This window comes from Punica granatum, chromosome 6 (genome assembly GCF_007655135.1).
Source record: "Punica granatum isolate Tunisia-2019 chromosome 6, ASM765513v2, whole genome shotgun sequence".
NCBI lineage: Eukaryota > Viridiplantae > Streptophyta > Magnoliopsida > Myrtales > Lythraceae > Punica > Punica granatum.
In genome coordinates this window covers 16,081,965-16,094,811 of record NC_045132.1, presented here as the reverse complement: position 1 = coordinate 16,094,811, position 12,847 = coordinate 16,081,965, and the positions used below count along the sequence as shown (strand labels likewise).

Below are 12,847 nucleotides of genomic sequence, written 5' to 3'. Positions count from 1 at the left end.
CAAACCTGGTCGGCCAACTAAGAGGTAAAATTCTCTCAGCGTGAATTTTTTATATTCACAAGAACTCAAACTTGAAACCTTATTTAAGCGAAATAAGAGTCAAACTGCTTGAATCAACTAATGTTGATAGATAGAGTGACGTATGTGCAAACGAAACATCCCAAAACACAACAAACACTAATACAAACAAACGATTTCCTTTTAACAATATCAATGATATTATATGCATATATATTATATATATGGATCAGAAAAAAGAGAAGATATTCCAGTGAGAAAGCACCCGATAGTGGAAGGTCTGTTCAACAGCTGAAGAGATGGAGACGCCCACGTGAAATTCAACGATTTTGGCCCCGTGTGATTTGTGATGCTGTGATTTTCGATTTGCACCACCTGCAAATAAGTCTCAACTAATTCAGATTCGAGTAAGGTTGGCTAAGGAATCAATCTCTTCCTATTATGGATTCGAGTTTTGATTCTCTTCATTTACGCAAGATTTGAAATCGAGATCTGTTTTAAAAAAAAGATGTCATATCACTAGAACCAGCTCAGGGTGGTTGATCTTCTTGTATTTGATTTCATGGCAGAATGCTTAATTTATAACCCTGCTAATTCCATTAGAAAACATAAAATGGAAAATTATAACTTGTACATTACGTGCTATCTCATATATCGTGACTAGCATGCCGTGACAACATCCGAAGATTTTTCCATTTAAGGGAAAATGCCCCTACTTCTGCTGATAGTTACGGCCATGCCAGTCATTAACCTGATGCTGCATATGCAAAATTCGTAAGGAATATGCCTATTAAAAAAAAAAGAATTCGCGAGAAATAGCAATATTACGAGTTGGAAAGTAAATTTCCTAAGATTCAGTCCATGTCGAATTTCTTTAATTGAGAAAATAACCCTACTTATGCTGGAAGTAAATGTGGTAATTATTCTCATTGCAGTGAATGTGATTTGGCATCATGAATTCCAAAGACATAGAGAAACATGTTCAAACATCGTTCGGAAAGTTCTTTGCTATCCTTCATTCAATTCAGGATGACACTATACATATGTAATGCTAATGTGGTTCAATAAAAAGGTTTTTTTTTTAATGCGGTGAGATTGCTGACGATCACCACGGTTATTGCTATCTTCTGACCAGGAGTGGAGAGTCCGCCGCTGGCCACCGACGGCCCTAATAGTCATTGATGACCTCGCCGAGCTATGAGGACAGCCAATCAGGCACCCACCCTCAACCTCTACATGCCTCGGTCCCTTTCTCCTTTCTATATTTTATTTATTTTTAATTCAAAAGTGATTTTTGTTAAAAAAATAGGAGGAAGGTGAAAATGAAAATAAAAACAACTAAATGTGGTGGCCGAGAAATCAACTAAATGTTAGGGGGCTATATATTTAGAGCATTCCAGAAGGGCCCCAACCAGGCATGCTCCCCCCCACTTTGGCTATAAAATTGTCCCCTCCGCCCTTTCATTCTCATACCCTCGCATCGAACTTCTCTCCTTTTCGTCTTCTTCTTCTTCTTCTTCGACGACGATTGTTTGATCCTCTGCGGGTCTCGTGGTCAGTTCTCTTTCAGACATGGCGGTCATGAAGCTCTACGGCAGCCTTTTGTCCACAGCGATGGGGAGGGTGGTCGCTTGCCTCTACGAGAAGGGCTTGGACTTCGAGTTCATCCCCGTCGACATGAAATCCGGCGAGCATAAGAAGGAACCCTTCCTTTCCCTCAACGTCAGTCCCGATTCCACCTTCTGAATTGTTTTTTTTCCCTATGAATTTTCTTTCGTTTTTTTAAATTTTTTTCTGATGTTTCTCCAATTTTGTATCATTTTTTTTAATTTACTGATCATGGTATGACTAGAACCGAGAAGATCTTGATAAAGGAGGTATAATGCAGTGAATTGCGTCTTTACGTGGGTTCAATTAGCGTTCGATTAGTGTCAATCGGACTTCCCGAGTCAATTTCAGATGTTCTGTCCGAACTGCTTAAAAAATCTGACATGTCTCTGTAAATGTCGGATTTGGTGCAGCCGTTTGGTCAAGTTCCAGCATTCGTGGATGGTGACTTGAAGCTCTTCGGTAAGAATTTCATTTCGTCGTGGTTTTAATTATTGGTAAATAAAGGGCTATGGATAGTCTCGCCAAATGAAAATCTGAGTATTGAACTTTGGAAGCTGAAACACTTGTTCCTTACGAACAGAGTCGAGGGCGATAACCCAGTACATAGCCCACGAGTACGCCGACAAGGGGACGCCGCTGGTGGTGCCGGGGAAGCAGATGGCGATCGTGTCGGTGTGGATGGAGGTGGAGGCCCACCAGTACGATCAGCCGGCAGGAAGCTCGTGTGGGAGCTGGGTTACAAGCCGCACTTCGGGATGCAGCCCGACAACGCGGTGGTGGAGGAGAACGAGGGGAAGCTCGGGAAGGTCCTGGACGTGTATGAGGCCCGACTGTCCCAGTCCAAGTACATCGGCGGGGACACCTTCACCCTCGCCGACCTCCACCACCTCCCGACCCTGAGCTACCTCATGGACACCCCGGCGAAGAAGCTCATCGAGTCGAGGCCCAAGGTCAGCGCCTGGGTCACCGATATCACTTCCCGGCCCGCGTGGTGCAAGGCTATCGAGTTTAGGAAGCAGCAGTGAGGCTTGCTTTCTCACATATATCATAGCAGTAGTTGTTGTTGTTGCTGGGAGAGTGTGGTTTTTGGGCGATGGACTATGGAGATCGCTGATGCTTGAGTCTTCAATGATGAAAGTTGGGGGCATTGATCGGTAATAATACTGTAAACGAAAGGGCAATCCTGTACTGTCGCTGAATTATTTCTGTTCCCCTCAGAATTATTACTATATATCCAATAATGGCTATGGAAAATCAATGTCATCTATCCATTTCCTCCAGATCAGCACCCCACGAGCGTTGTCATCCAACTACTTCCTGTTCCTTTTCTGTCCATCCCGTCGTTTGGTTCCGTATAAAGTTTCATTTTACATTATCAACTTCACGGCGTATCTTACGGTGTTAGTAAGCTAATCATCACAATGACTTTTTCAGAGTTAAAATTTTATAATAGTGGATGGTAAAAATTTTACATTAAACACATAGAATTGTTTGATTATAATGGAATTTATAATTATGAGACTCATGTCTGTCTTTGTAAAAATAAGTAGATGTTATATTATTATTAACATTTTCGGTAATTCAATAGAACTTATTAAACATAACAATCTAATATTTCAGTATATGATTCATGAATAATTTCATAGTTAATTTTTTCCTTTAATCTTTACTCTCTCTGTAATTAAACAATACTCGAATCAACGCCTTTTAGTGTACTTTTTCTTATACACGAGAATAGAACGAAATGGAATAAGTTTCATAAAATAAAATAAAATGTGATCATATTAAGAGTAATATTTTCCATTTATTCTTGATTTCATGAATATGAAGGAGCTGAATCAAAAAGATGAATTTATTTACCAATTTATTACTGTATAGATACATTTTCTGCAACATTGTATAGATAATTTTTAAATACATGAAATTCAAATAGTAAGAAGCTTATATAAAGATTAGTTGAAATGATAGATAATATTATTTAAATTTTTTAGAGGAAAGCTCATTTCATCAAGTTAATTATAAGTGGTCTTTCTAATAAAATGTTATTTTGATGGAGCAAAATGATGAATATTTATTTCATTTCATTCCGTACCAATTCATCAAGAATGACCTTGATCTTTTGTTACCATATTTTGCACGTCCGCACAAATGAAATATTGACCTTCGTATTAGCTAGATAATTGATTTGCTGTACCAACATAATTTATAAAAATATGTTATTTTCTATTATTTAATAATGAGAAACTAAATGCTAATAAATAATCTACTCTTTTCTTCCTGAGAATAACAATAATCTACTATGAAAATCTTATTCAAATAAAATAAAAATTTGAAACAAGTAATTAAGAGCACCTCCAGCGGCAATGCCTTCCTAAGTGCTAAATGCCACGCGGCACGCCTATGGGCTTGGCACTAGAACCATTGCAGAAGACTCGGGGCAACAACATAGCGCCTCTACTCACACACAGTTCCCTATCGGTGCCCCACTGATAGTGGCAAGCGGCGTTGCTTGCTCGGGACCACGCGGCTTACTGGTTTTTTACTTTTATTTAATTTTTTTTCAACCACTTCCTTTTTCACCTTTTCAAATAAAAACTATGAAGCCCTTAACAAGTGCTTACCACTGGAGTAGGGAGTGCCTCTTCGAGTACCGGTACTCCATCGGGTGATGTGCACCTACATGGAGCTAGGTGAGCCCTAAATGACATTCAAGTAAGTGCCCTCCATTGTAGATGATCTAAAGAAAAAGAAAAAACGAATGGGGAGGAAATACACGTTGAACGTGAGAATGAGTTTTATTTATTGGGAAAAGTACAAAAACCCCCATGTACTTTGGAGTTGGGACAAATAACACCATGTTCTTCTCCCAGGAACATATAACACTCTGTTCTGTACTCTGTCAGATATTAAGGGTACTTCCGTTCATTTTTCCATCAAAAATTTATTTTTTTAAAATAAAATATTTCAAAATTCTAATATTACCCTCATATGGTGCAACTCGTCCTAATACAAAACAACAATGGTGCGATATGTCCCAACCTTAAATCACAGTGGTGCAATTCGTCCTAACCCCAAATAAATAGTAAATAAATACATATAAATAAATAAACAATGTTTACGCGTTGATCCGTCCCCAAATAAATGGTAAATAATCACCCTATTCATAAAAGGAGATATGTGCAAGTAGACAAGATTGAAAATAAAATAATATTTTATTTACATGATCACTTGTCAATATTATCCAAGTTAACATCACATGGGTACTGTTCGGGGACCAATTAAGGCATAGTAAATATATTAAAAAAAATCAAAAGTTTCCCACTACCCATTAAAGTAAGGTCTTAGTGGCAGACATATCTTTACAAAGTATGCAAATCAATCTTTACAAAAGCTTCCCACTACCCAGTCTTTACAGAAGCTTCCCTCTAAGCGAGATGGGTTGTCTTTTGTCTCTTTTTTGTAGTGCTATCTTCTCCGGCTGGAGCTGACTTCCTTGAAGATCTTGGTTCTTGGATAGATGCAGCTCTTTTTCTTTGCACTGGAATCTGCAACAACAAGAACACGAGCAGGTATGAAATCTGAAGCGTATGGTGTTTGTGAAATCGAATAAAATACTTTCTTTTTACCTTTTTCATGGGTTCATTCCGGGTGCTTCGAGTCGTCTAAGTTGAGTTATTTGCAGGTGGATCTGCACCATTTGCTTGTGTATGAGGTATTAAACCCCTATCAGCAGCCCAATTTGCTTCTTTTTCCATTTTCAACCTCGCTCTTCTTTGCGAGGGCGTCTCTCCTTTGATAGCTGCTCTGCAACCCATAACATTATGCCCAATTCTTCCACAATTGCCACACTTGACAGGTATGTTGGCTCTAGACATCTTGTAAGCATTTTTTGCTTCACCAACTGCCTTTTTTCTCACCTTTCTAGGCCTACTAGGTGGTTTTTGCACAATTGGAGGGTTTATTTTTTGGTTTTTCCCCTCCCAAATACTCTTATCTGGTAGTGAGACAATAATATGACTATATGCCTTTAAATATGTCTCTTTAGAGTAATAAGAATGCACATAATGTTCTAGAGTCTCTCTATTTTTGTAAATGCAAGCAATAGCATGACCACAGGGAACACCAGTAATGTCTCACACCTTACATGTACAAGTCTTGACATGCAAATCCACAGAAAACATGTTTGTATGACAATCAACCTGAAATTTTTTCTCCCCGACAGGTACTACTATGCTGTTTCGACTTTTTACCTTATTTTCCTCAAGTTTCTGTTGAATATTAGGGGTTATTGGGCCTCTATATTGCTCCATCCCAGTTTTTTTTCACATAAAATCTCTTCATCAGCCTTCTCCTTATCTATTCAAACATAGACAAAATAGGTTTGTCTCTAGCTCTAATGATATAGGCATTGAATGATTCAGCTAAATTATTCACCAACAAATCACACTTACAGTTAGATTTGAAATGACACTTGGACCAAAGAGAAGGCTTCAGTTTGCATAACCACGAATGGGGTCCTTTACCCTCTTCACATTTCCCATTTGCCACCTGCTTTTGTTCAAGTTGTAGCATCTTCTTCATTGTAACTTCAAAACCTTTGACAGTTGTTGCAGATGCTGCCTCCCATACAATGTCCACTTCTTGCTTCCCTTTCCACTGCTTCTTGAAATTGTCCACTAGGTACTTCAAACAATACCTATGGTCTAGCCTTGGAAAATGCTCCTTAAATGCCTGAGCCAGCCCCTAACATTTAAAATATCCTGCAAAGTTAGCACATTACAATTGTATAAAGTATGTGAAATAAGCAAATACATGATAGTAGTTACCTTTTGCATATCAGACATGAAAAAGTTAACTCGAGAGTTTCACTTGAAATGGCATCTAATAAGTTTGTAAGAAACCAAACCCAACTCTCTCTATTTTCTTGCTCAACTACAGCCATGGCCACGGGAAAAATGTTCTCATTGCCATCCTTAGCTATAGCAGAGAGTAAATGTCCTCCATTGTATGATTTTAGATGGCAGCCATCTAAACCAATAAAGGGTCTACACCCATGTATAAGGCCGTACTTCATGGCATTAAAGGAAACAAAGAATCTGCCAAAGAAATGAAACTTTAAAATTACTTGGCCATGCTATTGGAAATTCATCATAAATGACAAATAAACAAATTCATATTACCTTTGGAACCGTGGGGGCAATTCTTTTGGAACTCCATCTACGATGGTTGGAGGTTGAGGATCTACACAAACATTAACAACACTTCCTCTGTCTTTCTCCAGAATTATAGCTGCATAATCCCTTATTATACAATACTGCTCTAAATGGTCTCCCTCAACATTTTTTATTGCTTCAGCTTTGGCCATGTAGATCTTTTTTAAACTAACTTCACAACCCAACTCCCTTTGTATTCTGGCTTGAAATGCGTGAACATCTAGCTTTGAATTCTCCTTGAAGTCATCTTCGTATCTTTTAGCTAGGTATAAGGCAGACACCAAGTGATTAATGTTCTCACGTCCGCATGTATGTTCAGGTATGAAAGTCCTTATCTGGAAAGTACTTTCATCAGCTAACTTCACAGCATAAACTCTAAACTTGCAAATTGACCTATGTTTGCAAATGGCAGTATACCTTGTACCTTCATTATACTGCCATTTAAAATCATAATTCCTCCTCACGCACCATTCCCTTAATGCAGCCCTAAACTCATTGACATTTGCAAACTTCATTCCAACTAACAATTATGGGTTTTTCATACCTACACATGCAACAAACTCTGGGTACCCATCCACCTCCCTTTCGTCATATGATCCCCTTAAGTTATGGAAATCATCACCAATCCCTTCTTCGAGAAATTCATCGATATTCCCATCAAGGTCACATGTGTTGTCTTCATTTTGAATATCATCATCGCTCTCAACATAAAATTGGTTCAATTGTTCGAGCAACTGACCTAACCCGAACACATCATCATCTTCTGCTTCAATTCCTTTATTAACCCCTATGGGGTCTTCATTATCTCCCTCATCCTCATGTGATTCATCAGTGGAATCCCCATATCCACCATCACCATCATCCTTATCATTTGCAGGAACCTGCCTAGACACTTCTTTTGTATAGCTACAGTTAGGTTCTTATGTAATCACAGTAAGGTGTAATTCCTCACGAGTAATCACAGAAGGCTCCTCCTCAATAGAATTCTCTTTCAATGAAGTTGACATTTTGGTCTCTGTAACATGAACAAATAAATAGTTTAATATTTCAGTACAATCAAACAACAACAGCAACAGAACAACAACGGCACACTTGAAATTAAACTATGCGAGCTGATTTAATTTATGTACTTGTACTAGATTGATTCTTCTGAGAAACTTCTTTTAACATTTAGGGGTAGCCAAGGCCACTGAAATGGACCACATGACAGGGGGGATAGCTTCTGATGCTTGCAAGCAATAAGAGTCCTGATGATGCCAGAGTTTTGGAGACATTTATTCACTCGGTATAACAGAATTTATGCTCCTTTGATGTTCTAATCGCATACATCTTCCATGTTCTAATAGTTTTAATACTAAAAGTTTGAATTATCATTATGTCCCGTAATTATAAATTCCCAATTTTATTTTGTTCAACAAAAGCAAAAGTGCAATTAAAATTCTCTGTTATATCCAATTCGCCAAATTGCGGATTCAACTACTATTCGCTCGAGTTCCTAGTTGATGTGCTACGACTAGGCTATTCCTGTTTCTCGCTTGTATTGCAAGAAAGGAATTATGCAGATAAGCAGACATGAGACCTGATACTACACTTGCTCTTTCATGCAAATGAAGCATGGCATAGTGCACTAGATCATTGGAGAAAGTCAAATCTTAAACTCCGTGCTAGATCACGGGATTTTTTTTGCAGCAGAAAGATAACTGCAACTCTGTAGACTCGCTTTTGATACATCATAACACAACATTTGCAACGTAATGAAAATTAATTTGTTCACCAATAAGAGTCATTTCCACATTATTCCGATCGCCTGCACACTTGAAAAGCAAGAAATACAGAACAGTATTGAAAAGCAACAGAAAGAGCAAGAAATACAGAACAACATTGAAAAGCAACAGAAACAACAAGAAATACAATAATTCTGCAGAACAAATGAACACATGCACACACAGATATGCAAACGTATATTTCAGTGAAGTTGACATTTTGGTCTTTGTAATATGAACAAATAAATCGTTTAATATTTCAATACGATCAAACAACAACAGCAACAGCACAGATCAGATACAGAATTGAAACAACATTGAAAAGCAACAGAAATAGCAAGAAATACAGAACAACATTGAAAAGCAACAGAAACAGCAAGAAATACAAAACAGCATTGAAAAGCAACAGAACCTTCACGGCAGCCTTGTCAAGTCCTTCCAGAGGTAGCTTTCCAATTCCTTTCCGATTTCAGCAGTCAAATTTCGCAGAAGAAGCTTTGCCCTATTTCAGCATTCGAAGTTTTCCCGTGAACCCTAAAGCTGGTTCTTAGATTGGAACACCACACGAGAAATTCATGCACGGAGAGTCCAAAAACAAATATCATTAGCAAACACAAAATTATGAAACGTTGGGAGGAAAGACGAGTCGTTGCACCGGAATGATAACAAGCAAAAGGGACCTTACCTCCACTGAAATTCTCTGTGCCGAAGTCCACGGATTCTTGATCGGGGAACCTCTCCTTGCCCTAAACCTTCATGGCAGCCTCATCGAATCCTTCCACAGGTAGCTTTCCCGTTCCCTTCCGATTTCAGCAGTCGAATTTCGCAGGAGAAGATTTGCCCTATTTCATTTCAGCAGTCGAAGTTTTCCCCCAAACCCTAAAGCTGGGTTCTCAGATTGGAAAACGAAAGAAAGAGGGCAAAATGGTCTATTGAAAAGAAATTTAACGTCGTTGCCCCTAATGTCTGACGGAGTAAAGAACATGGTGTTATATGTCACTGGGAGAAGAACATGGTGCTATTTGTCTCAACCTCAAAGCACAGGGGGGTTTTTGTACTTTTCCCTTATTTATTTATTTGTTACTTTTTTGATAAGGTGAGAAGGAATTCTGTAAATTCTAAAATAATTTTTTTAAAATGATATTACGGATACGAACATTCACAGAGATGTACTATTTGTGACGAGATCGACAGTTCCAAAAAGAGAGTGGGCAAATAGCAGCTCACTTTACTTTCGGTACTTTGAAGGAAAACTTTTCGAGAAAATATGATTTTCCTTAAGCATATATTTTAGGCGCTGTTATCAAAACCGAACCGGATCGGCCTATTTGACCGGTCGAATCGGAAACCGGACCTATGTCCAGTCCGATTAGCTTAAAAATTGAAAATGCACACATAGACCGATGAACCTAAAAAAATTGGACAATTTTTAGGCAAACCCATCAAATCCATGTGAACCGGCCGGTTGGATGAGTTCATAATTTTTTAAACATGAAGGACCTAAATGTAAATCCGAAAAATAAAAAACTCAAAATTAATGAAACCCTAGTCTTCGACAATCGGCACCAGTTCTCCTCTTCTCTGTTGGAGAGAGAGTCAAGATCGCTTAGAGAGGAAGAACTCGGAGGTTGTCAAGATCGCCTAGAGAGTCGGGCAGAGATCCGTTGAAGGAATTCTTTTAGCAAATTACTAGGTTTGCTGCTATGGTACTACCCAGAGCTCGTCGAATTTGAAGGCCTTGGGGATGAGGGTTTTGTCCATTCTTTCTGCAGAGTAATAGCTAATCTAAATGTTTGTGAGCTGCTCAGCTCCACGGGCTTCCTCGGAAGCAACATGTCCTTCTCCGATTTCGACTTAGCTTCAATTGAACTGTTAATGGCCATTGCCTATCTGCCTAATCGAAGCAACAAGGTTTCGATCGAAGGCTTGCTATAGTGATTTAAGCCAAAGAAGCTTCAATTGTTGCTGTGAAGCCTGAGGTAGTGGAAAGATGGGTGGATTTAGGGTGGACGGACATGGGGTACAAGAACTGAAGAAGAGCAGCAGAGAGAGGGAGTTGAGGGAGGGTTATTTTGAAGGAACAAAAAAATTTTGAGTTTGTATTTATAATAATTATGTATTATATAATTTTTAATTAAATGTGCGGTTCGAACTCATGAACTCATTCTTCGATCGGTTCAATATTCAATTCGGTTCTGATAATACTAATTTTAGGAGAATTTAGCAATTCTTTTTATGCGGAAAAATGAAAATAAAGGGGAAAGTGTTGCTATTTCTTCCGAATTTGGCATGCCGAACTTGGCCGACGAAAATATCCCGATTTCATATTTAGAGCATTCCAGAAGGTCCCCGACCAGTCAACCTCCCCCCCCATTTTGGCTATAAAATCGTCCCCTCCGCCCTTTTATTCTCATACCCTCGCATCGAACCCTTCTCCTCTTCATCTTCTTCTTCTTCGGCGACAATTGTTTGATCCTCTGTGAGTCTCGTGGTCAAATCTCGTTCAGACATGGCGGTCATGAAGCTCTACGGCAGCCCTTTGTCCTCCGCGGTGTGGAGGGTGCTCGCCTCCCTCTACGAGAAAGGCTTGGACTTCGAGTTCATCCCCGTCGACATGAAATCCGGCGAGCACAAGAAGGAACCCTACCTTTCCCTCAACGTCAGTACCGATTCCACCTTCTGAACTGTCTTTTTTTTTTTTTTGAATTTTCTTTCATTTTTTAAAATTTTTCTGAAGTTTCTCCAAAATTTTATTTTATGAATTTTCTTGGATTTTTTTTAAATTTTCTGATTGTGGTATAACCAGAACCGAGAAGATCTTGATAAAAGAGGTATAATGCAGTGATACGCATCTTTAGTTCAATTAGTGTTCGATTATTCTCAATCGGACTTCCCGAGTCAATTTCAGATGTTCTGTTCCGAACTGCTTAAAAAATCTGACATGTCTCTGTAAATGTCGGCTTTGGTGCAGCCGTTTGGTCAAGTTCCAGCATTCGTGGATGGTGACTTGAAGCTTTTCGGTAAGAATCTCGTGGTTTTAATTATCGGTAAATAAAGGGATATAGATAGCCTCCCTAAATGAAAATCGGGTATTGTACTTTGGAAGCTGAAGCACTTGTTCCTTATGAACAGAGTCGAGGGCTATAACTCAGTACATATCCCACGAGTATGCCGACAAGGGGACGCCGCTGGTGGTGCCGGGGAAGCAGATGGCGATCGTGTCGGTGTGGATGGAGGTGGAGGCCCACCAGTACGACCCACTGGCGGGGAAGCTCGCGTGGGAGCTGGGTTACAAGCCGCACTTCGGGATGCAGCCCGACAACGCGGTGGTGGAGGAGAACGAGGGGAAGCTCGGGAAGGTCCTGGACGTGTATGAGGCTCGACTGTCCCAGTCCAAGTACATCGGCGGGGACACCTTCACCCTCGCTGACCTCCACCACCTCCCAACCCTGAGCTTCCTCATGGACACCCCGGCGAAGAAGCTCATCGAGTCGAGGCCCAAGGTCAGCGCCTGGGTCGCCGATATCACTTCCCGGCCCGCGTGGTGCAAGGTTGTCGAGTTTAGGAAGCAGCATTGAGGCTTGCTTTCTCACATATATCGTAGTAGTAGTAGTAGTTGTTGTTGCTGCTGTTGCTGGGAGAGTGGTTTTTGGGTGATGGACTATGGACTATATAGATTGCTGGTGCTTGAGTCTCCAATGATGAAAGTTGGGGGCATTGACCAGTAATAATAAGGTAAACGAGAGGGCAATCCTGTACTTTCGCTGAATGCATTCTGTTCCCCTCAGAGTAATTACTATATATCCAATAATCGCTATGGAAAATCAGTGTCATCTATCCATTCCCTCCAGATCAGCACTCCACGAGCGTTGTTATCCATATACTTCCAGTTCCTTTTGTGTCCATTTCGACGTTTTGTTCCTTGTAGAGTTATCATTCTACATTATCAACTTCTCGTATTTTAGGGTGTTTAATTGTGAAGTTAATTATTAAAATTATTTTTTCTAGCTAAAATTTTATAGTAGTGGTTTGTAAAAGCCTTGGATTTAAAATACATAAAATTATGAGATTATAATGAAAATTACGATCATAAGATTAACGTCTTTTATCTTAGTAAAAATAAATAATGTATTATATTATTATTAATATTTTTAGTAATTAAATATAATTTATCAATATAACAATTAAATATATCAGTTTATGATCCATGAATAATTTAATAGTTAATTTTTTCCTTCAAAT

The 12,847-nt window shown here is 39.2% G+C and overlaps 2 protein-coding genes and 1 pseudogene across 2 annotated transcripts; 2 read left to right on the top strand and 1 right to left on the bottom strand.

Moving 5' to 3' along the window:
* The first annotated feature begins 1,451 nt into the window (after positions 1 to 1,451).
* Positions 1,452 to 2,909, top strand: LOC116212394 (annotated as a pseudogene).
* A 2,185-nt stretch (positions 2,910 to 5,094) lies between these two features.
* Positions 5,095 to 10,488, bottom strand: LOC116212199. Its single transcript, XM_031546769.1, has 6 exons — positions 10,319 to 10,488; positions 7,413 to 7,748; positions 6,810 to 7,328; positions 6,536 to 6,725; positions 6,153 to 6,372; positions 5,095 to 5,174 (listed from the first exon to the last, which is right to left on the bottom strand). The coding sequence occupies exons 1-6, from the start codon at positions 10,486 to 10,488 to the stop codon at positions 5,095 to 5,097; spliced, it is 1,515 nt and encodes a 504-aa protein (XP_031402629.1).
* A 514-nt stretch (positions 10,489 to 11,002) lies between these two features.
* Positions 11,003 to 12,455, top strand: LOC116211996 (glutathione S-transferase-like). The gene is made up of 3 exons (XM_031546565.1): positions 11,003 to 11,264; positions 11,577 to 11,625; positions 11,738 to 12,455. The coding sequence occupies exons 1-3, from the start codon at positions 11,115 to 11,117 to the stop codon at positions 12,181 to 12,183; spliced, it is 645 nt and encodes a 214-aa protein (XP_031402425.1). The 5' UTR covers positions 11,003 to 11,114; the 3' UTR covers positions 12,184 to 12,455.
* The last annotated feature ends 392 nt before the right edge of the window (positions 12,456 to 12,847 follow it).

Bases quoted from the DNA above. Each gene is read 5' to 3' on its own strand.
- LOC116212199 (XM_031546769.1), bottom strand. From the start codon at position 10,488: ATGGCCATTAACAGTTCAATTGAAGCTAAGTCGAAATCGGAGAAGGAC. The intron at 7,749-10,318 runs GTAGTACCATAG...ACCTAACTGTAG, and splicing joins TCAAATTCGACGAGCTCTGG to CTATACAAAAGAAGTGTCTA. The intron at 5,175-6,152 runs GTAAAGGACCCC...TTGTTGTTGCAG, and splicing joins AAATGGGAAATGTGAAGAGG to ATTCCAGTGCAAAGAAAAAG.
- LOC116211996 (XM_031546565.1), top strand. From the start codon at position 11,115: ATGGCGGTCATGAAGCTCTACGGCAGCCCTTTGTCCTCCGCGGTGTGG. The intron at 11,265-11,576 runs GTCAGTACCGAT...GCTTTGGTGCAG, and splicing joins AACCCTACCTTTCCCTCAAC to CCGTTTGGTCAAGTTCCAGC. The intron at 11,626-11,737 runs GTAAGAATCTCG...CCTTATGAACAG, and splicing joins TGGTGACTTGAAGCTTTTCG to AGTCGAGGGCTATAACTCAG.